General features: G+C 40.8%; 1 protein-coding gene across 3 annotated transcripts in view; it reads left to right on the forward strand.

Moving 5' to 3' along the window:
* Window positions 1–22,213, forward strand: part of SV2B (synaptic vesicle glycoprotein 2B) — a 75,885-nt gene extending 53,672 nt beyond the window's left edge. For 2 of the 3 annotated variants that reach the window (XM_060095082.1, XM_060095085.1), the window contains 5 exons: window positions 3,097–3,261; window positions 10,918–11,051; window positions 14,347–14,547; window positions 18,579–18,738; window positions 22,030–22,213. In XM_060095082.1, the coding sequence (XP_059951065.1) occupies window positions 3,097–3,261; window positions 10,918–11,051; window positions 14,347–14,547; window positions 18,579–18,738; window positions 22,030–22,213 (844 nt within the window). The remainder of the gene's footprint in view (window positions 1–3,096; window positions 3,262–10,917; window positions 11,052–14,346; window positions 14,548–18,578; window positions 18,739–22,029) is intronic. The other variant, XM_060095083.1, reaches the window with a different exon arrangement.
* The last annotated feature ends 2,661 nt before the right edge of the window (window positions 22,214–24,874 follow it).

The raw sequence follows: 24,874 nt of genomic DNA on the forward strand, positions 1-24,874 counted from the left end.
TGTCTCCTTAGGTAGGTTTATTCCTAGGTATTTTTTTCTTTTTGTTGCAGTGGTAAATGGGAGTGATTCCTTAATTTCTCTTTCAGATTTTTCATCATTAGTGTATAGGAATGCAAGAGATTTCTGTGCATTAATTTTGTATCCTGCTACTTTGCCAAATTCACTGATTAGCTTTAGTAGTTTTCTGGTAGCATCTTTAGAATTCTGTGTGTATAGTATCGTGTCATCTGCAAAGTGACAGTTTTACTTTTTCTTTTCCAATTTGGATTCCTTTTATTTCTTTTTCATCTCTGATTGCTGTGGCTAAAACTTCCAAAACTGTGTTGAATAATAGTGGTGAGAGTGGGCAAACTTGTTTTGTTCCTGATCTTAGTGGAAATGGTTTCAGTTTTTCACCATTGAGAACGATGTTGGCTGTGGTTTTGTCATATATGGCCTTTATTATGTTGAGGTAATTTCCCTCTATGCTTACTTTCTGGAGAGTTTTTATCATAAATGGGTGTTGACTTTTTTCAAAAGTTTTTTCTGCATCCACTGAGATGATCATATGGTTTTTATCCTTCAATTTTGTTAATATGGTGTATCACGTTGATTGATTTACGTATATTGAAGAATCCTTGCATTCCTGGGATAAACCCCACTTGATCATGGTGTATGATCCTTTTAATGTGCTGTTGGATTCTGTTTGCTGGTATTTTGTTGAGGATTTTTGCATCTATATTCATCAGTGATATTGGTCTGTAATTTTCTTTTTTTGTAGTATATTTGTCTGGTTTTGGTATCAGGGTGGTTGTGGATGTATAGAATGAGTTTTGGGGTGTTCCTTCATCCGCAATTTTTTGGAAGAGTTTGAGAAGGATGGGTGTTAGCTCTTGTCTAAATGTTTGATAGAATTTACCTGTGAAGCTATCTGATCCCTGACTTTTGTTTGTTGGAAAATTTTAAATCACAGCTTCAATTTCATTACTTCTGATTGGTCTGTTCATATTTTCTATTTCTTCCTGGTTCAGTCTTGGAAGGTTATACCTTTCTAAGAATTTGTCCATTTCTTCCTGGTTGCCCATTTTATTGGCATAGAGTTGCTTGTAGTAGTCTCTTAGGATGCTTTGTATTTCTATGGCGTCCGTTGTAACTTTTCCTTTTTCATTTGTAATTTTATTGATTTGAGTCCTCTCCCTCTGTTTCTTCATGAGTCTGGCTAATGGTTTATCAATTTTGTTTACCTTCTCAAAGAACCAGCTTTTAGTTTTATTGATCTCTGCTATTGTTTGCTTTGTTTCTATTTAATTTATTTCTGCTCTGATCTTTATGATTTCTTTCCTTCTGCTAAAATTGGGTGTTTTTTTTTTCTATTTTAAAATTTTTTTTTTATTAGTTTCTGCTTTATAACAAAGTGAATCAAAAATTGGGTTTTGTTTGTTCTTCTTTCTCTAGTTCCTTTAGGTGTAAGGTTAGATTGTTTCTTTGAGATTTTTCTTGTTTCTTGAGGTAGGCTTGTATAGCTATAAACTTCCCTCTTCATCTTGTCTATCTTCCTTCCCTTTTCATCTTGTCTGTCTTTCTTTGAATGTGGTTTTTGTTTCACAGGCTACAGGATTGTAGTTCTTCTTGCTTCTGCTGTCTGCCTTCCCGCATCCCATAGGTTTTGGATTGTCGAGTTTCCATTGTCATTTGTCTCTAGGTAGTTTGTGATTTCCTCTTTGATTTCTTCAGTGATCTCTTATTTATTTTTTATTTTTTTGTGGTATGCGGGCCTCTCACTGTTGTGGCCTCTCTCGTTGCGGAGCACAGGCTCCGGATGCGCAGGCCCAGCGGCCATGGCTCACGGGCCCAGCCGCTCCGCGGCATATGGGATCCTCCCAGACCGGGGCACGAACCCGTATCCCCTGCATCGGCAGGCGGACTCTCAACCACTGCGCCACCAGGGAGGCCCTGTCTTCATTTCTTTTCATTCTTTTTTCTTTATTCTCTTCCGCAGCAGTGAATTCCCCCCTTCTGTCTTCCAGGTCATTTATCCATTCTTATGCCTCAGTTATTCTCCTATTGATTGCTTCTAGCTTATTTTTCATTTCAGTTATTGTATTGTTCATCTCTGTTTGTTCTTTAATTCTTCTATGTCTTTGTTAAACATTTCTTGCATCTTCTTTATTTTTATTTTTTATTTTTTATTTTTTTCTTTTTGCGGTATGCGGGCCTCTCACTGTTGTGGCCTCTCCCGCTGCGGAGCACAGGCTCCGGACGCGCAGGCCCAGCGGCCATGGCTCACGGGCCCAGCCGCTCCGCGGCATATGGGATCCTCCCAGATCGGGGCACGAACCCGTATCCCCTGCATCGGCAGGCGGACTCTCAACCACTGCGCCACCAGGGAGGCCCTCTTGCATCTTCTTGATCTTTGCCTCCATTCTTTTTCTGAGGTCCTGGATCATCTTTACTATCATTATTGTGAATTCTTTTTCTGGAAGATTGCCTATCTCCATTTCATTTAGTTGTTTTTCTGGGGTTTTATCTTGTTTCTTCTTTTGGTACATAGCCCTCTGCCTTTTCATCTTGTATATCTTTCTGTGAATGTGGTTTTTGTTCCACAGGCTGTAGGATTGTAGTTCTTCTTGCCTCTGCTGTCTGCCCTCCAGATCATTTTACCTCTTGCTTTGCAACTTTATATTCCTATGTTCTTTCTCATGAGTAGCTGAGTTAGCTAAGACCTGCAACATAGTATTAAACGGTAGTGCTGATAATGTGTATCCTGGTCGTGTTTCTTATGTTAATGGTAATGACTGCAGTGTTTCCTCATTAAGAAAGATCCTGACTTTTGAGCTGAGATATATATATTTTTACATGCTAAGGAAGTGTCCATGAATTCCTAATCTATTGTTGTTTTTATCAGGAATGAATGTCGTTTTTTATCAAATACCTTTTTGACACCTATGGATGTAGTCATGATTTTTTTCCCTTAGATCTATTAAAATGATGAGTTATATTATTAGATATTTCTAATGAACCATACTGATAGGTTTAAAATGGGCTTGATTTACATCAAGTCGTGAATGCAGTCTCGGATGGTGTTGCTGCTCAAATATTCTGTCTTCTGTATTACAGTTACTATGGACTGACAGTTTGGTTCCCTGATATGATCCGGTATTTTCAAGATGAAGCATACAAGTCCAAAATGAAGGTATTTCACAATGAGCACGTGTATGGTGTCACAATCAACTTCACAATGGAAAATCAGATTCACCAACATGGGAAACTTGTGAATGACAAGTAAGTGGGAGACCACGGGCTTTCCTCAGATCAAGGGGACTGTGTGTGGGGACAGTCTTGGGGAGAGAGCCATTGGGAAGATAAGCATTCAATATGGCGAGGATTGAGCTCCAAGGCTGGTGGAGCATCACAGCTTACCATGGCTGCCAGAGACTCGACAGCGCCCCTGGTGGCTCTGTCTGTACTGTGCCGTCCCCTGTCATCCTGGCTAAGGTTGATTCATCCAAGGAGGGTCAACCAAATCATCTCTCCTGAGACCTCACATCTTTAATGGTGATGCGCAGAGAGCCCCTCAATGATGCCTGCCTAGAGAGAGGTCCCAGAGCTCTCACCAGTGAGGTCCTGCACCAACTCACAGCCTGGCTGTTGAGCTTTTTCTTTGATTCTGGATGCTTCTTCAGAAGCAAATCCAGAGGCCAATATAACACTATCTTATGTTATTCTTTCGCCTAACATTACCTCCAAGTGTCAATTGGCATGGCCCACTGTCATCAAGAATGTTGTGCTTTGGGGCAAAAATGAGTGGAGTGTTAGAAAAGTCCTGCCCACATCCTCCTCAATCTGTTTGACTCCTCCTCTTTCTACTCCTGGGACACTGAGATGGATAGTCCAGCCTGTTGGGCTTTAAGAACACCTCTTTGAGGTTGCCCTCTGAAGGCCCCAAATGGGTCAGGGCAGGACAGAGTTTCCTCCAGGCCACATGCTCCACTAAACTCAGCATTTTCACCTCTGCTGTTTCCCTTCTTGAATTATCCTTAGCAAGTTCACTGGGTCAGGCGAGGGCATGATACACCAGAAACACCACAGCCCAGTGTCAGTGGTATAAACTGCCCCCAAGTTAATGTGTCTGTGTAAGAATTATCACCATGAATTTTCTCCTCTGACTTGGTTCTACTTCCCCAGCCTGCACCACCAGTGTGTCTAAGTGGCCATGCCCATGACTGTGAGAAAGAAGTGTATGTCTGGGTGAAGTTCAAGGAAGATGGCTTGGGCAGTCTAGTCCCTATGTTCTTACCGGCCAGACCTTAGCAAATGTTCACTGTTATTTAGGATGAGAAAGAAAGTGTGACACGAAAAGGAGAATGTTATTTCTACAAATATAAGTCCTTTGGGGCAGGAAACTTAGGACCGACTATCCGTGGACATGGAATTCAGATTTTCAGATGATTTTTTAAAATGCCAAGGCTCAGTCACAAACATCTCCACCTTCACATGCCCATGTATGCACATGCTCTCTTTGGGGACACTTTGGTTCCTGGAATCTGCTGAGAGTGGCCACTCCAGGGATGGCAGCTCGAAGGCTAGTGGTTGGTGGATGGCAATTCTCCCCAGGATTTCTCACCATCAGGGCTCTTCAATATAAGCCCAGAGGTCTTGCGTTGGCATTGCCAAGGAAGAAATATTGCCCTTCTTTATTAGAACACTTTGGAAATGTTGAAAACTAAGGGACATTATGGATAGCTAGATGTCACCCATGATATGTTGTTATTCCCTGCAGAGACGAAGTCACCAAAAGAGACCTCATCTATGAAGTTTCCAATGTTCAGTGATACTCTGTTGTGGTGTTAGTAATAATAACGATGGTAATGACCCTTCTGTGTGCCAGGTGCTTCCTTAAGTGCCTTTCAGAGATTATCTCGTTTAATCCTCACAAAAACTCCAGGAGGCAAGAAATGTGCTTTCTCTTTTACAGGTCGGGAAACAAGCTTAGAGAGGTTGAGTTGCTTGCCCAAATCACACAGCTAACGTAAATAGATTAGAAATATCTCTCACCAATTCATGCATTCGGACTCCAATCCCGTACCCTTGACAACTACAAATATCGTCTCACTGGGAAACTCTGCATTCCTACAAAGGCCCTGTTTTACATGGTGTTTTCTGCATTAAAAAGTTAATTGCAATGCCAGAGCTGTTATGATTTTTAAAAGTAGGTTTTGGAGTTCTAAGACTTAGCTACACAGAAAATGGGAACTTCTGCTCCGCTCTGTCCTTTTAAAAGATCCAAGCCTCCCAAAGCTTAAGGCTTGAGGAAGGCAGTGGTCTCATCTGTGGAAACAGGACCCCAGGGAACAATAGTTATTGTTAAGGGTCTGCGAATGCATAAGCAGGCCAATGATTGTCTGGGAGTGGATGTAAATATTCTGCACACACAGATGTTCTACCATGTTTCTGTGTTTCAAATGCATACAAATGTTTTTGTGTGATTATTAAAGTATAAATTCCTTCAGAAGTTGCAATGAGTTCATTTTAACTTGTCATATATATGTCATTCAATTTTTTAACCAGGGGATACCACAGTCACTTGAAGCTCATAATTTTTACCCCAGCAATTTATTTGAATGAAAATGGTGTTTTTCTCCTTGGAAAAAGATTAGGAACTTTTGAAACCAATCTAAGGAATTGAACCTGGTTTCTTTTCTTGAGTTATGCTGCCATCTGCTGGTCATAAACTAGAAAACATGCCGCCTTTGGAAACCTTGAGCCTCTTTAAGAGAGAGTTAAAGGAGAGTTAAATTCTTCAAGTTCTTTAACTTGGATGGGGCATTGTCCCCATTCGTACCAGTATTCCCCCTTAGACTTTATCCACACTTTGCTGATTAAAAATTTAAATAAAATTATTTACCTTATTGACTATCACACATGCGGGAAGATTACTTTTAGCTAGGAGAGCAGAGAGAAAGAAAGCAAATGCGTATCTAGAAGAGAGAAGGTTGATTTCACACATCACAATGAAATGCTACCCACACTGTTAAAAGCATTTTTTAGTGGAGCATCAGTAGGAATTTTCTTCATCTTCAGTGGGTGTGTTTCAGGACAGTAAATCTCTGTGAAGCTGGCAAGGGTGGGAAATGTTTTAAATGTACCTTCTGGCTTCAGGTCTGAGGAAGTAGCCAAGGCTTGAGGGAATTGGGTTCCAAGCCTTGATGGGTCAGTAAATAGCTGAGCCACCTCTGACCGACCTGTTTAAGCCTCTAATTCCACATCTGAAAGTCATAATATTGATATGTAATGTCCATCAGGCTTCAGAGTTAATAAAATATCTCAGCAAAATTTTGTAATTTAATCTAGATCCTGCATAGTTCTTATAGAGCCTCTTCCTGAATATTTTACAACTAATTAGCTACTGAAAATGGGATTGCTGTTCCTCCATCAGACATTTACCCAGGTTATTGCAGATCAATAGAAATCCTGTTGATTTGGGGATGTTTGTTTTGTCTCTAACCGAGCTCTTTTATTAGTTCTAATAGTTTTCCCTTGTTATTGTTATACCAGCCTATCACCTGCCCATAACAATTGTTTTGTCTCCTTTCTTTTCCTTTTTATTCCATCATGAAATATATCAAATATGTGGAGAATAGAGAATAGCACCAACAACCCTATTCAGAGCGCCTAGCTTTGTAAAATCATAAACTATGCTACATTGACTTCAGATTTTAATATAGATTAAACATCACTCACTCAGTTCCCCTTCTTGGTGCTATTCTTCTTCCTCCTGAGGAGTGATGATCACCATGGTCATAAATTTGGTGTTTTACATTCATGTGTGTTTTTATACTTTTCCAATATATTTATGTATCTGTAAACGTTGTACAGCATTCTTTTGTGTGCTTTAAATTTTAGGTAAATATCATACTAGGTTATAGATGTGCATGTATAATTCTCATACCCTACATGTTTCAACTAGTTTTGTTATTTTTAGGCTATTTACTTCTTTTATTTTAAATATTTTTAATTGAGGTGTAGCTGATGTACAATATTGTGCTGATTATGACATCCGGTTTGGTGATGGATAGAAGCCATGCTAATGGGTATCCTGACTTCAGTGGGGGCATTTTGGGTGTCTTCCTTTTAAGTATGATATTTGCTGTATGTTTTTGATTGGCCTCCTTTATAAAGTTAAGGAAATTCTTTATTGTTTTAAGTATGCTGAGAGTTTTTATCATGAAAGTGTATCGAATCTGTCAAACGTTTTTCTGCATCTATTATGATAATCATATTATTTTCTCCTTGGACCTATTAATATGATATATTAAAATAATATTTTTTTTCAGTATTCAACCATACTTGATTCCTGGGATATATCTTAATCATTCAGTGTGAATTTTTTTAAAAAAAATAAATTTATTTATTTATTTATTTACTTTTGGGTGTGTTGGGTCTTCGTTTCTGTGCGAGGGCTTTCTCTAGTTGCAGCGAGCGGGGGCCACTCTTCATCGCGGTGCATGGGCCTCTCACTGTCGCGGCCTCTCTTGTTGCGGAGCACAGGCTCCAGATGCGCAGGCTCAGTAGTTGTGGCTCACGGGCTTAGTTGCTCCGCGGCATGTGGGATCTTTCCAAACCAGGGCTCGAACCCGTGTCCCCTGCATTGGCAGGCAGATTCTCAACCACTGCGCCACCAGGGAAGCCCCCAGTGTGAATTTTTTAAAATGGCAATCAATACATTGACAAATTTGATTTACTAATTTTTTGTTTGTTTGTTTAGATGTTTATAGCAGTTTTATTCCTAATTGCCAAAGCTTGGAGGCAATGTACATGTCCTTTATTTTTTACAAAAAACTTGTGCAAATATTTCAAATTGGGTTTCAACTTATTTTGTTAAGACTATTTTTAGAACAGTTTAGGTTCACAGCAAAATTGGGAGGAAGACACAGAGATTTCCCATATACCCTCTGCCAGAACTACCATATTATCCAGTGATGATCCAAGATGTCCTTGAGTAGGTGAATGGATAAATAAACTGTGGTACATACTGACCATGGAGTATTATTCAGGGCCAAAGAAATAAGCTATCAGGCCATAAAAAGACATTGAGGAACCTGAAATGCACATTCCTAAGTGAAAGAAGCCACTCTGAAAAAGGCTACATCTGTATAATTTCAACTATATGACATTCTGGAAAAGGCGAAACTATGAAGATCAGTGGCTGTCAGAGGTTAGGGGAGAGGGATGGATAAATAAGCAGAGCATAGAGGATTTTTAGGGCAGTGAAAGTAGTCTGCATGAGACCATAACGATGGATACATCTCATCATACGTTTGCTAAAACCCATAGAACTACTAATGTTTTATTTAGGATTTTTGCATCTACATGAGATTGGTGTATATTTCCCGTATACTGTTCTTGTTCAACTTTGGTATCAATCTTATATTCTGAGGCACAAGAACATATGTCCTTAGAGAGTCTGTTTGGTTGACATTAGCACCAGTATTTCCCATCCTATAAATCTGCTTCTCCATGAAATAATATTTCAACCGTTTGGAAATACAAGATGGCCTTGTCCTAAGTCCACTCTTTTATTTCTTTCGCCAATAGCTTCTGCTTCCTTAAAGGAAAAGTTCCACAAGATACTTTTGTTAACTTTTCTTTCAGCCTTTGAAATCTCCTGAATGAAGAATCTTGGACCAGTTTAGTATATAAATTAGAGATTGGAGGAGATGATTTATATAAAAGACTCATAAAATATGCCTTGGCCCTTTCTCCTTTTATCTCTTCCTTTATAATTTTGGCTTTTTATAACTTAGGCTTTTTATAACTTACTTGGAGATACATTTTAAGGTCTGTCTGTGTCAGACCTATTATGATTTATGGCTCTGCTTTCTCACCCACTTTTGGTAGAACATTAAAATACCACCGAAGGCCACATCACCAGCCTATTACTGTATTAAAGAGAAGGATATATTAAGAAGGGCAAAGACCTGAGACAGTCTCCAGGAATAGCTTTCCTGAGTAAATACATTCAGCATACAAATTACATTAATTTTGACAGCACAGCCATCTTCCTGTAACAAAGGCTTACTGATTAGTTTTTCCATGGAAATATGAAGAGTCCAGTGATAACTTTTGGAGGCTGCTGTTTAAAAGTCTGCAGCAAATTTAACCCTAAGAAAAATTGTTGAAAACAATTTGGCTTCCTAGATTAGTGACTCTCACATTTTCTAAAGTATAATAACCTGGCATCTTCCTCTGGTGATCATAGTTCAAGAGGTCCAGGATGGAATGTAGAAAACTGTATCTTTCACAATATCCTCCCATTTTATTCTGATGCAAGGGGTCTGGGGACTTCTCTTTGAGAAGCACTGGTCCAGGCTTTCTTATTGGGTGGGAGGTCTTTTTGCAGAAGCTAATGAGAGGTGGCTCTAGGTTAGGGTTCTCAGCAGAACACAACAGAGCATAAAGGGCAAGGGGCACTGCCCTTTGCATGTGGTCATAGATTGAATGATCTGGTGGCTGTAAAGAGGAACAATGACTCTCAGCACCCTGTGCTACCTTTGTCACTGTGATTCCCACTGAATTGTAGTTGTCTGTTTGCTTATTTTTTTCCCATTAGATTTGAGGGCAGGGACCATGTCTTTCCTCTCTGTACTCATAACACCGAAAGCTATGTAAGTATTTGCTGAAGACTGAATATCTAAATAAATGAATAGACAGATGAATGAATGGGTTGTAATTCTTCATAAATGAAGACATAGCCAAAGGTTTCTTGCTTAAAAGTTTAACCAAGCTTGGTAAATATAACCAATAGAGGATGATGTTAATATATGTCAGTATATGTTTTTAAATATAATATTGTTCTTTTCTTTTAAGTTTATGTAGGAGTTGGAGTCTTGCAGTAGCTCCTAAATGCGGCTGCACCTCATAATCATCTAGGGGTTTTACCTCTTATTGACTTTTATTTTTAAGTAAAAAAGTATATGTACACTTGATATAAAGAAAAAAATTACATTTGTCTCATGCCCAACCCCCATTGTACTTCCTCAGGGCCAACCACATCTGCCAGTGTCTTGCGTCACTCTCCAGGTATATGCTATGCATTTACAGGCATATGTACCATATCCTTTCTTACATGAATGGTCACATGCAATAAACACCATATTGTATTTAATTTTTTCAGTTAACAATATATCTTGAAGATGGTTCCATATTAAGACATATAGATCTACCTAATAATTATAATGGCTATGTGGTATTCCACTGTATGGTATCTATCTATCTATCATCTATCTATCTGTTATCTATCTATCTATCTAGTAATCCATTGCTGTTATCAGCAATGTTGCAATGAAGATCAGTGAATGTGTCTCTTTGAATGCATGAGCAAGTATGTGTACGATGAATTGTTACAGGTGGTATTCCTAGGTCAAAGGGATTGTACATTTTAAATTTTGCAAAACTGCTCTCCAAAGAGGCTGCACCAATTATGTTCTACCAACAATGTGGATGAAAGTGCCCATTTCCCCACTTTTTTTGGTTCAACAAAGATTCTGAGGCCCTCACACATCTACTGCCTTTAAACCTTCTACGACCATCTGAGGGATATTCATGTTTTTAAAACTCCTAAAGTGAGATGTTATTAACATTTTCATTTCACACTATTTCACATTTCTGTGATTCTGATGTAGGAGGTCCATGAACCTGCATATGGGAACCACAGGCTGTGTACCTGGACTAGACATCAGCTTCCACCGTCCTGAGGCCCCTCCCCATTTATAAACACACAGTGAAGAAATGGGGAACTAGTCTGGGTTGAAAATAACGTTCCAGCACCTTTGGGTTTGCAGTTCTCCTTTTTTCTGCCTTTCTGTGTTTTCCATCTGAGTCTCAAGTCTCTTTTTTTTTTCCTGGATGAATCATTCAGGGGCTAATTTTTTCCCACAGGTTCACAAAGATGTACTTTAAACATGTACTCTTTGAGGACACTTTATTTGACGAGTGCTATTTTGAAGACGTTACATCGACTGATACCTATTTCAAAAACTGCACCATTGAATCGACCATCTTTTATAACACAGGTAAGGGCACGAACAGGGTGGGCTTATTGTCTAGAATCAAACTGCTCAGTCATAAGCTTTAGGAGTAATAAAGTATTCACAGATATGCATGCTGCGTCTTCATGTAGAGAAATGGGTTCCAGCCCCACGTTGGGGCTTCTTTGTGCAACAAAGAAGTTGCACAGCCTTTACCAAGGCATTTAGTTTATCTGTGTCTCAGTTTGATCACATGTAAAATGGAAACAAAAGTACTGGACAAGTGTTCTGATCTCAACGAGACTGATGCTATATGCTAAGGATCTTTGGTGGGAACAAAGTATGACCCAGATTTAAAAAAAAAATAAGAAAAAAACAGCATTCCAGGAGGGCTGCATTTTATACCTGGAGTGCATTCTTGAAGACCTAGCATAATTTGAAACAAAATTCAAGACATATGTTCTCACAATAATAAATGAAAAGGGAAAACTGCATCTTTTCAAGCTTCGTGCGTGAAGTGAGATGATAAGAATATTTTAAAATTACACCATTTCAGATTTCCATGATTAAAAAAAATCACAAAATTCCACCACTCTCTCCTCATTATTTTTACTGCTCTCATTATAAATTAATACCAAGTGGAGTTGGGTTATAAGGAAACTAATTGAGTTTTACCAGGGGCTTCACCAATATTGCCTCAAGTAAGAAATGTACTATCATTCCCATCTTACAACTAAGGAAACAGGGGCTTAAGCAACTTGTCCAAAGCCACAGCTAGCAAGTTGGAGGAACTTTGATTCATCTCTTAATTTGTTTAGCTCTGAAGTCTGTGAGCTTTCCACTGAGATACTTGCATTATGTCCAGATCAATGCTTTCTCCCTGGCATTGGCACCAAGGCACAGTTTATGCAAGAACATCTTTTTCCTCCATGATATCAGCCTCAAAAGGTTCAATATCTGGTCTCTAAATATCCCTTGGTCTTTAAATAGTCAATTATGGGATTTATCTTCCTAATTTATGTTTAGCCTGAACTTAAAAAAATATTAGTGAGTTCTATACATTTACTCTTTGGCATATCTTTTATTTTCTTTTTCAAGTTTCATTGATGCCTCTTTGCTTGAACACTCTTTTTATTTTATTTTATTTGAGTAAAATTGCTTTACAATGTTGTGTTAGTTTCTACTGTACAATGAAGTGAATCAACTATATGCATACCTATATCCACTCCCTCTTGGACCTCCCTCCCCAACTTTCCCCCCATCTAGGTCATCACAGAGCACTGAGCTGAGCTCCCTGTGCTCTACAGCAGGTTCCCACTAGCTATCTATTTTACACATGGTAGTGTATTTATGTCAAACCCAATCTCCCAATTTGTCCCACCCTCCCCTTCCCCCCTGTGTCCACATGTCTGTCCTCTACATCTATGCTCTACAAATAAGTTCATCTGTACCATTTTTTAAGATTCCATGTATATGCATTAACATACGATATTTGTTTTTCTCTTTATGGCTTACTTCACTCTGTATGACAGTCTCTAGAACCATCCACGTCTCAACAAATGACCCAATTTCGTTCCTTTTTATGGCTGAGTAATATTCCATTGTATATATGTGCCACATCTTCTTTATCCATTCATCTGTCGATGGACACTTAGGTTGCTTCCATGTCCTGGCTATTGTAAATAGAGCTGCAGTGAACATTGTGGTACATGACACTTTTTGAATTGTGGTTTTCTCTGCGTATATGCCCAGGAGTGGGATTGCTGGGTCATATGGTAATTCTATTTTTAGTTTTTAAAGGAACCTCCATACTGTTTTCCATAGTGGCTGCATCAATTTCCATTCCCACCAACAGTGCAAGAGGGTTCCCTTTTCTCCACACCCTCTCCAGCATTTGTTGTTTGTAGATTTTTTGATGGCTATTCTAACTGGTGTGAAGTGATACCTCATTGTGGTTTTGATTTGCATTTCTCTAATGATTAGTGATGTTGAGCATCCTTTCGTGTGTTTGTTGGCAATCTGTATATCTTCTTTGGAGAAATGTCTATTGAGGTCTTTTGCAAACACTTGCAGTCATGAAGTGTCAGAGCTGGGAAGCAGTGGAGATCATTAGGTGTTTTCCTCTAACTTCATAGGTAGAAGCTCAGGGAGGTTAAAGCGGGTCAGCCACAGAGCCAGTTCCCAAACCTAGGTTTCCTGAGAGCCTATATAGTGACCTTTTTGCTAGAATAGCTGATGTTAGAAGGTATCAAAAAACATGGAACTGGTCCCGAAGCAAATGGTTATTATTATTTTTTAAGACTTTATTTTCTTAGAGTAGTTTTAGGTTCACAACAAAATTGGAAGAAAGATACAGGGATTTCCATATGCCTCCTGCTCCCATGCCATAGCCTCCCCCATTATCATCATCCCCCACCAGAGCGGTACATTTGTTATAATTAATGAACCTACGCATCATCATTACCCAAACTAGCTTTCTCTAGTTGCTGCGAGTGGAGGCTAGTCTCCGTTGAGGTGTGCAAGCTTCTCATTGCGGTGGCTTCTCTTTGTTGTGGAGCACAGGCTCTAGGTGCACGGGCTTCAGTAACTGTGGCACATGGGCTCAGTAGTTGTGGCTTGCAGGCTCTAGGTGTGGCGCACGGGCTTAGTTGCTCCGTGACATGTGGGATCTTCCCAGACCAGGGCTCGAACCCATGTCCCCTGCCTTGGCAGGCGGATTCTTAACCACTGCACCACCAGGGAAGCCCTAAGCTTTATTCTTGCTGTTGTACATTCTATGCGCTTGGACACATGGATAAGAGCCATCATCATAATATCATACAGAGTGTTTTTACTGCCCTAAAAATCCACTGTACTCTACTTAGTCATCTCTTTCCCTCCTCCACAACCAAGGAGCAAATGGTTTTTATTCTGAAGCATGTTCAGGTTTCTGCATGGGCTTTGGAGTGATTGACTCAATCTGGATCTGATTTTCTGGTCATTTCCCTCGTATACACTGGGTAGCCTCAGAGGAGTAGCCCAGGTACGGTGGCCCTCAATGTCATCTTGTTGATACAAAGAGAACTATTATCTGGCTTGAAAGATGCTGTACTTAAACATGTCCCTCAGTGAATGTTCATTTCCCCTTGCTTATAGGAACTTGAACAGGTCGTTATATTTTTAAAGGTTTTCTACTTCATCCATACCCGGCCACGCGTCACCTGGATTTTGAGACTGTCTGATTGCCAGGGGGCGGTGCCACCTGCCCAAGGAAGGGGCATAACTTTATCCCTGTTTCTGCCCCAAATCTCCCCAGCCTACCTCCATTTCATGTGAACCAAACGTTTCCTTCTCTATGCAGACCTCTACCAGCATAAGTTCATCAACTGTCATTTTATCAACGTCACCTTTCTGGAGCAGAAGGAGGGCTGCCACATGGACTTGGAGCAAGATAATGACTTCTTGATTTACCTCGTCAGCTTCCTTGGCAGTCTGTCTGTCTTGCCTGGGAACATCATATCTGCCCTTCTCATGGATAGAGTCGGAAGGCTCAAGATGATTGGTGAGTTGTTAGGGATGCCACGTTTGTGCTCTAGTGGGCTAAGGCAGTGGCTTAAAGTGTATGAGAGCAGTGGAATTTTTCTTAAATCTCACACAGGAAACCACACAAGTAAGATGGAATTTGCTGGTGTAGAACCAAGGAGGCACATCTGCAAAACCCCAGGGCCCTGTGGAGGTCTGGTCCATGCCAGGGACACATCTTCATTTCCTGACTCAGCAATTCTGTGATAGTTACTTATTTTATTAGCACTTCAATAGGATATTAAATACATCCACTCTACCCACTCTGTAAAATGCTCTTAAATGAGCATTGGTTTCACTTGATGATTTAAAATAAATCCTATTACTTATTATTATTTAATACTGATAACATTTTGGGCTTTGGAGTTGGATAGGCTCATGTTGGAATCCTATCACCTAAAGGCTGTTTGACTTTGGACACGTTCCTTTACGTCTCTGGGACTTATCTTATAGATAAGGAGACCTATAATGAGCTGGTAGGGGTTTGTGAAGATTGAGCATAATGTACCCAAAGCATCTCATAGTGCTTGGTGCATTGCAGGTTCTCATGTCTGCCTTGCTTCATTCAGCAGTTTGTTACTGAAACACATGCCAGGCATAGTGAACAAGAAACAAAATATATACACCCAGGGCCAGGGAAAATGTACACCCATTAGAATATGAGTCAAGGCCAAGAAAAGGGAAGCAGACAGTATGCTAATAAACATGCCATGAGTTCTGCCCCGGGGATATAGCTGATCAGGAAAAATCAATTCCAAGATCCTAGCAGCAAAGCTCAAAGGAAACAAGATAAATCACATAATCGTTTTGTCAATAAGTAGTAGCATGAATATTTAGAGTGATGAGCCCAAGACATGCCTGTGATTTCTGCTTTTTAATCATGTGGTGAGGACGGTCATCTCTCAGGCATGGCATATTGAGCTGTGGCCCCTGTTAGCGGCAATGCCCTGGTTAGACCTGAAACCTGATGACGGAAGACGGTGGCTTATTAACTTCTGTGACACTCGTGCCCAGCACGGTGCCTGCCACTGAGTTGCCACTTAGTAATGCTGTGGGACTGACCTGAGCCAGCGAAGATGACCTCTTTCCTAGATGAGTTGGAAGCACGATGGTTAAAATAATACCTCTGTTTGCTCCAGTGAGACAAAGAGTGTGAGAGTAGATGTGTGACACTTCTGCCATTCTGTCACTGGCCCTTTTTTTGTTTTTTGTTTTTACTTTGGAAATATTAACATGTAATGAGCTAGACAAATAGTGTGTTTGGAGCAGTCTCTCCAACCTGTCTAATCAACGTAGAGAAGAAAAGCAGGTGACCGAACCCAAACATTTTTACTTGGCACTTGAACTAAATCACTTGGAGCAGCTCTGACAAGCCTATTTTTATGGGAAAAAAACCAACAATTTTGGAGGAGAAAAGAGCAATCTTCATAGCAGAAAGTAAATTCCTGTCTCTGGTCTTTTAAGTCCCAGGGTTGAACAGTGAATTCTGTGGTCAAGTCCTGGAGTAGCTGAGGAAGTTCTTGGGAGATGAGGGTCGATGAAGGGTGGGGTGGGTGCATCTGTGAAGAAGAATGGATGGCCCCCCTCGACCAGGGACGGAGAGACGGCGGGGCGCAGGGAGCAGGCAGGGCAGGGAGAGAGTGGACATCCTCTTCTTTGCCATTGAAGCCCTTCTTGTCATCATGAATGTATCCCAGATAAAAATTGATTTCTCTAATGCTAAATAGAGCCGTAACCCCCAAACTGGATATCTGGAACTAATATTTACTATTCTTTATATCTTACTTTTTTTATTAATGCCCGTATTTTGTTTCTGAGACAGATTGTTAAAAGCTCGGACAGTGCCCCCTTTGTATCTTTAGTAAAAGGTCTGGCATACAGTGCATCAACTGCGATATTCTCAGGGCCCAGTAAATACTAGGTGCTCAATAAATGTCACGATGAGATGTGGGTGACCTGTTTTGAAACTGCCTCTCCCATGACCCTTAGACAAATCCCCTATCGAGTCTGCTGGATAATCATTTGTCCTGCTTTCTCTGCTGCTGTGCCCTTTCCTGGGCAGAAGTGGTGCCTTGTTAACAGCAGAGAAGAAAGTTTTGCTGATGAGCCTGTTACTCTTCATTTATTCATTCACTAAACATTAATTTATGCAGCATAATTCTCCGCCAGGCTGTATGGTTGGCAATGGGAATACAGCAATAATTGACACAGACAGCATCCTTGTGCTTAAGGAAAAAATGATCTATTGGGAGAGACAGATGTAAACTAGAAATTTCATTTAACTAACACTTAGGAAGTGCTTATTATAGGTCAGGTTTTTTCCCAAGCGTTTTGTAAACATTAGCATATTTAACCCTCACCATAGCCCTGTGATGGGGAGAGTGAGACAGCCCAGGGAGGTTAATTGACTCACTCAAGATCACACAGGGGGAGCTGGGATTTGACCTCAGGCCTCTCCATCACAAGGGGAATAAGAACTAATGATGAGAGTGGAAGAACTGGGCACCAGAGGGACCTATAATGGGAAGACCTAACATAGTTAAGGGGTCAGTTCCCTATCACTGAATTTATTTGATGATAATATTTTGTATTCAACAAACATTGTACGCCAAGCCCCATGGCTGGCCACTTTGAGGGATGCATGCATGTTGATGATACAGTTCTCAGGGCATTTGTGGTCCAGTAGATGCCAGTCTCCTCCCATTCTAGTTCTCTCCTTGCTGTTGGAAAGAGGCTACTAGGCTACCCAGTCACAGCCCTAGCCCTTCTCAGAATCAATAGAAATAAAGCAGACAGTTACCATTCCCCAGCTCTTCAGCAGGCAACTCCAGGTCTGAGGGTGAGATTGCAGGTGGAGGCCCCCCAGGGAGGCACTTGTGGGTGAGGCCAGACCAGCCTTCTGGTTTCTTGGCAACCTGAAGACCTCCCTCCTCCAGGGTTCTGATGCCTGGGTGGGACTCTTGCTCTGTTTCCTAGCTGGTTGTTTGGGACCTGCTTTCTTCCTTCCTTTCTGCTAAGTAGTCCCACCGCATTTCCAGACATCCTCTTGATCTGTGCCCTGCACTCACTCCAGGCTTCCCAAGCTCTTCTGGGCTGGACGTATTGGATTTCAGTAGGATTTGACATAGCTTTCTTTCAGCGGGATCTCTTATCATTAGCTGTATCACCCAGGGTCCTGGTGGGAAAAGGAATTTACCCCCTGAGAGTTCTAGGGAAGAGACTGTATGATGGGGCAGGTTTTAGAGGTGTGGGCAGGGTTATGGGAACAAATGAGGCAGATGAGACACCCAGATACTAGCAAAAGTGGGCAGCAGGCTCTGCCTCCAGGGCTGCAGGGACAAAGGGAGAAAACAGTAGTAACCGAGCCCAGGGAGAGCTGGAACCAAGGAGCAGGCGGTGTCCGGGAGGAACTGTCATCCTGGGGGGAAGCAGCCTTTGCCAATAAAGGGCTTACAAAGCAGGATGGGAATTAGGAAGAAGTATTCCAAGCCCTTTCTCCTCACAACTGACAAGGAAACTCCAGGTATGCAGTCCACGGGGGTTAGCTTCCCGGGCACAGAGCAGAGCTGAGAAGGGCAACTCAGATATCTGGGGTGGAGATGGGCATACGTGAAAATAAGCAGCATGGCCCTTGATCGGGTGTTCTTCTGTTGCCCGTTTGCAGCTGTGTTCTCAGTGGAACATGAGCTCCATGAGAGTAGAGTCTTTTGATAATGAGGTATCTCGGGCACCTTAGAACAATGTCTGGACCATAATAAATTCTCTACTAATACTCACACCCTCCGCCTTGTTCTCAGTTATTCTGGGCTGGGCAGCACCACAGGGTGAGGTTTTCGAAATGCTTCCTTGAGGCTAATTCTGGTGATATAACCCACATAGAAGTCTCTAATCCCATGGCTGGGGTACCATGTATGGGGTCCACATCTTTCTTTGTGTAGAGATGAATCTGTTTTTTCAGGTGTTGTCTGCCACGGGCTTCATGTTTCTTTGTGCCCTGATCTCCCTCTGCAGGTGGCTCCATGCTCATCTCAGCTGTCTGCTGCTTCTTCCTATTTTTTGGCAACAGTGAGTCGGCGATGATTGGCTGGCAGTGCCTGTTCTGTGGGACAAGCATTGCTGCCTGGAATGCTCTGGATGTGATCACGGTGGAGCTGTATCCCACCAACCAGAGGTCAGTTCCTCTCTGGGCTTTCCTCTGGGACTTTCTTGGACTCCTTTGGCCAGAAGTCCATCTGCCCCAAGATCCTCCACTACGGTCATCTTGGTTTTCTTCTTCTTTTTTTTTTTCCATTTTTTTAAGTAAACATTTTATTTTGGAATAATTTTAAGCTTACAGAAAGGTTCCAAATATAGTACAGAACGTTTCTGCATACACTTCACCTAGCTTTCCCTAATATTAACATCTTACATAACTATGGTACATTTGTCAAAACTAAGAGGTTAACATTGGTACATTATTAGACTCTGACTTTATTTGGTTTTCACCAGTTCTTCCACTAATGTTCTTTTTTTCTCTGTTTCAGGATCCAACCCAATATACCACATTGCATTTAGGGTGTTTGTTTTTTGTTTTCTTTTTTTAACATCTTTATTGGAGTATAATTGCTTTACAATGGTGTGTTAGTTTCTGCTGTATAACAAAGTGAATTAGCTATATGCATAGGTATATCCCCATATCCCCTCCCTCTTGCGTCCCCCTCCCATCTTCCTTATCCCACCCCTCTAGGTGGTTGGAAAGCACCGAGCTGATCTCCGTGTGCTATGTGGCTGCTTCCCACTAGCTATCTGTTTTACATTTGGTAGTGTATATGTCCATGCCACCCTCTCACTTCATCCCAGCTTACCCTTCCCCCTTCCCATGTCCTCAAATCCATTCTCTACGTCTGCGTCTTTATTCCTGTCCTGCCCCTAGGTGCATCAGAACCATGTTTTTTTTTTAGATTCCATATATATGTGTTAGCATATGGTATTTGTTTTTCTCTTTCTGACTTCACTCTGTATGACAGACTCTAGGTCCATCCACCTCACTACAAATAAATCAATTTCATTTCTTTTTATGGCTGAGGAATATTCCATTGTATATATGAGCCACGTCTTCTTTATCCATTCATCTGTCGACGGACACTTAGGTTGCTTCCATGTCCTGGCTATTGTAAATAGTGCTGCAATGAATATTTTGGTACATGACTCTTTTTGAATTATGGTTTTCTCAGGGTATATGCCCAGTAGTGGGATTGCTGGGTCATAAGGTAGTTCTATTTTTAGTTTTTTAAGGAACCTCCATACTGTTCTCCATAGTGGCTGTATCAATTTACATTCCCACCAACAGTGCAAGAGGGTTCCCTTTTATCCACACCCTCTCCAGCATTTATTGTTTGTAGATTTTTTGATGATGGCCACATCTTGGTCTTCTTGGTGTTCCATGGACTAAATGTCTTTTAGGTTATTGAGTTTATCCTGCCTGGGGGCTGGCATAGGCCGGAAGTGGGAAGGCTAAGGCTTGATACAGTGGGGTGGATGGCAAGATGCAAAGGATAAGGGCAGTCCTTGTCCAGGAGAGAAGAACTGGAGCTAAACCACATGTATCGTGCGATCCAAAGGGAGGTGAGAACAGGCCTGCCAATGGGAAATGAAGTGAAAAGGTGCAGAACTAGACAAACAAAGGGTGGGGCAGAAATAAAGGTGGGTATGAGGCATGGTGGTCTAGGGCATTTGTGGAGAATGGGGCAGGGATGCCCAGGGTTTCCTTTTATTTTGTGCATGCCCTATGGGAAGAGGCCTGGTTTAAAGGCATAGGGTCAAGGCCATTGCTTAGTAGTTATTTCTTCTCTTGGAGGGGGACTTTTCAGGACAGCAGGTAAGTGGCTCTTTGGCCAGAAAGGAATGGGAAGTGGTGTGGAAGCCAGGTAAATGCAATTCTGCATCAAATCTTAATGATATTCCCAAGATTGATGACAGAGGTATTGGGATAGAGGTAACTATGGAAAAGCACAGAATAGTGAACTTGGAGCCTTTTCTGTGAATCAAAGAACTAATAAGTTTTACAAAAAATAAGAGGAGGAAAAGTTATCATTATTTCATGGTATGTGATTTTAAATCCAGGAAACCTAAGAGAATTAAAGAGACTACCAGAAACAATAAAATAATTTGGTAAGGTGGTCAATAATAAAACTAATTTAATAATTTATAGATTTTAAAATATATCAAAAAATTAAAATTGAAATCCATCTAATAATAGAAGAAATCATAAAATATATAGGAATCAATTTGATGAGAAAGGTGAAACACTTATGTGAAGAAAACCATAAAGCTTTACTGAGAGATATAAAAGAAGACTCAACAATATGTCAAGATATATCTTACTGAATTCTACGAAGGTTTAATCTTACAAAAATGTCAAGTATTCTTTAGTTTTTAGAGAGTCCATTCAAAACTCCATGAGATTTTTCCACACTCTGGGAACTTGAAAAAATTAGTCTAAAGTTTATTTGGAAAAATACACATGTGAAAATATCTAAGAAAATTCAGAAAACAAAAGGATTGGGATTGGAGCTGGTGAAAATGGATAAAGGTATAGTGTAGTATAGTTATAGAAAATAATGTAAAAAGAATTTAAAGTACAAAAATATAGCCATATTCTTCATAAACTAGTGGTGTTAAATAGAGATATTTTGCTTAATCTGAGGAGGACTAGTGCTGGGAATATTGTCTCTTTATATAGATGGAGTCAGAAAAGGATTGGTGGTTAACAGTAGTTATCACTGGGAAGTGTGATTAATAACAATTAAGATTAGCTTCTGCCATGGGTGACACAGACCCCAAATAACTGCACACTTAGGAGATAGGCACTAAAGGCTCTTTTTATCTTCTTTTTCCTCTTTCATGACCTCAGCCATGGTCCAAGATGAGACCATTTATATTCCAGGAAGCAGGATGGGAGGAAAAAGGATAAAAGAAGAGAGCAAAAGGACCACTCTTGACATCTCTTAAGGGAGTTTCTCAGGAGCTGCTGGGAGTACTTACATCCCATTGGCCTAAACTTAGTCACATGGCCAGACTCAGAAACAAGGAAATCTGGGAAATGTAGTCTTACATTTGGAGAAATGCTATTTAGGGAGAACTAACAGTCTCTGCCACAAGAGGGTCGAAGTGTTATTAATGGGGAACACTTGCACTTTCTGCTTCATCCTTCTTCATTCTTTCAAGTTGGGGAAGGAGATACTCCAAAATGTTAATAATGGTGATTACTTTCAGTGGTGAAGTTATATATTCTTGCATCTTTATGTTATTCTGTACTTCCAAATTTCTAAAATAAGAATGTGTTACTTTTACATTTAGGAAAAAAAATTCCCTCCCACACCTTCCCATACTTCTTTAACAAGGGAAAGAAAAAACCCAGTCCCACATATCTAAGGAGATCTAGTTTGCATCTCCCAGAATGATTTACTTTCTTCTTTTACAGGGCAACAGCCTTTGGCATCCTCAATGGATTATGCAAATTTGGCGCCATCTTGGGAAACACCATCTTTGCTTCTTTTGTTGGGATCACCAAAGTGGTCCCCATCCTTCTGGCTGCTACTTCTCTTGTTGGGGGTGGCCTGATTGCTCTTCGACTGCCAGAGACTCGAGAACAGGTCCTGATGTGAACAACATATGGGGAAAGGAAATGTTGGAAGAACCTCGTCCAGGAACCTTAACTGTACCTACACTTCCTGTCCATCACTGTCCAGAGGACACCTGGATAGCACAGGAGGAGAAGTTGAATTTGTGACCCCTAGTCTAGCACCCATTTCAGCTGTCTATATGTTTGTAACTCAGGTGACTGATTTGAGGGTGTCCTGAGCTGTCCTCCCTTAGAGTCCCAGAACTGTGTGCTTGGCTAATGGTGTCCCCAGCCCAAGGTGAGGGAGGAGGGATCATGCCCTCCAAACTAAGGGGTATTTCCACAAGTGAGGTGCAAGGGCTTTTTTCATTCATTTCAAAATGAATTTGAGAAACACTCAATGTCCTCCATAAAGTTCCTTGGAGCCCAAGGACCTGACAAATTGACTTGGCGGGGAAGTTGAGTCATCATATGAATACTGAAGTACAGGATACATATATTTTTGCATTTAAAGTATTACTTATCATAGTTTCCAGTTGAAAATTGGCACAATAGCATTGAAGATACTCTGATATAGAAAACCAAATATGTGAGCAATATCTGTAGAAATCTACTTTACCCCCTCCAAGGGTCCTAAGTTTTCCTAATGATGATTAGGTGGTGAATTTAAGAATAATATTTATTCCTATTTTGATCTTGTCAAAGAAACTTAATGGGATAGGTATTCTGTAAACTAACTTTGTACATAACTGTCTTTGGGTTTCATTTGCAGAAATGATATCTGCAAATATTTGCTAGCATTTAGCCATATTTTGAGAGGACTTGGTGTTTGAGTTTCCAGGAAATTGGGGCTGATGGAATGAAGTGCAAGCACAACTTCTTACAGCCATTTAACTTGCTGTTGAGAGGATGCACTTAGCAAACTCATGTTGTACAGTTCCTTTCATCCAGGCAGTTTTCTTCATGTGGGGGGAGGAGTTACTTTCCTTTCTTACACAGATCACTGGTGAAACGCAAACTCACCATCTTCCATCCTGGCATTTGACGTTGCTGCTCACCCAGAAGAAATACAGGAAGTCTTCCATGACCTCTGGCACCCTCTTTGTAGGCGAGAATAAAACACGGTGGACCACATGGGGGATTGAGGGAGGGATGGGGAAGTGTAGCCACTGATCTTCAAAGTGTAAACTTAGCAGTAAAACACAATCCGTATTTGTTATAATGGTCAAGTCCAATGAAAAATCTACCTGATATATCTCGGTTCAGGGTTTTTGAAGCAGTCATTGGCATGGGAGTTAGGGAGTGTAGTGGATGTCACATATGTTTACCTTCAGTGTTCCAAGAGAACACTTTCCTGAGATCCAGTTTGAAACATGAATGGGGGTAGGGGTGGGGGTGGGGCGAGGAACCCAGGACAAACTGTTTGGCAAAGGTCAGTAATAGACTGAAGTCTTGACTCCATAGAAAAAGAACCCATCAGAACTGTCCTGCATGGAAGGAACAGTGAGCTGTAAACCCCTGCCACCAGAGGTGAACTTGCTGAGGCCAGGTGAACACCAGTCACCAAGAACTAGTTCTTTGAATTGATTTGCGATGCTCTCAATTCTGTAAAGTGCCACACTTTCTCTACCAGAAACTTCAAAAATTTAAAGAAAATGATGGCTGCATTGAGGGTATTTTCTGTTTTGGAGAAACACCAAGTCCCGTGATAACTTCAGGCCATCTTTTGGTTATTCTCTGGAGTAGAAGAAGGTAGACAGGAGGAAAGAGTATATTCTATAACACATTTCTACCCTGGATTTGAGATCAATTTTAATGGTTAAAAGGTTTTCTCTGCTTCTCATGTTCCCCACCTCTTTACTGGCCGTTTTTTTTCTGTGCAGGGAAGGAAGACACATTAACTCTGATTTGACATCCTGATTCCCTCCAATATATAAATATACCATTGTGTGTTAGTGTTTCTCTCGGTGTTTTACAGGAGTTACCTAACATCAGTGCTACATCAGTAATGAGAGAGCCAATGTAATATAGCTGTAATATACTTGCTTGTGATACGAAATACACTGGCTAGGTTCATAAAACAGAATTGTGTAAACCGGGATTACCACATCCCTTATAACATTATTCTTCAACGGGATAATACAATTCGATGAGCCGTTACTGCTTAAGAAATTTACAAGGCAGTGAGGGTCTGCATTTGTAGTTATGATGGATCCTGCAAATCTAAAACCTGATTAATTTTTGAGCATTGTAATGGCTGCAACGACTTGGGGTAAACTCCATTTGATTCCTAAGTTCTAACTTCTGCATTATCTTTATGGCTCCTTTATACCAACAACCTAACCAACCAAGGGCAATTCCCATCCCATCAATCATTCAGGCTTTTGTAAAGGTCCAGCCATGCTCGCAGCCTTTTCCCATGAAGGATTGTCTGGCACTGGGACCTGGCTACTTCTTAAATGCTGTCACTCTTGCTGAGATAAATGCTTCTTCAAAAATAGTCTCTGTGGCAGGTCATTGGGGGATAATGTACAGCATTCCTGGCCAGGCGCTTCTTTTTCATTTCATGTTCTACCCTGAGAAACTCCCTATGGCATCCGTGGAGAATTTAAGGGATGTGGCTCTCCCTCATTGAGTAAATCTGTTTGCAGTTCATGATGTCTTTTATGATGCCCAGTTTGGGAGTAGTTACTTCTAATGGTCT

The sequence above is a fragment of the Mesoplodon densirostris genome, chromosome 4, assembly GCF_025265405.1.
Source record: "Mesoplodon densirostris isolate mMesDen1 chromosome 4, mMesDen1 primary haplotype, whole genome shotgun sequence".
Lineage (NCBI taxonomy): Eukaryota > Metazoa > Chordata > Mammalia > Artiodactyla > Ziphiidae > Mesoplodon > Mesoplodon densirostris.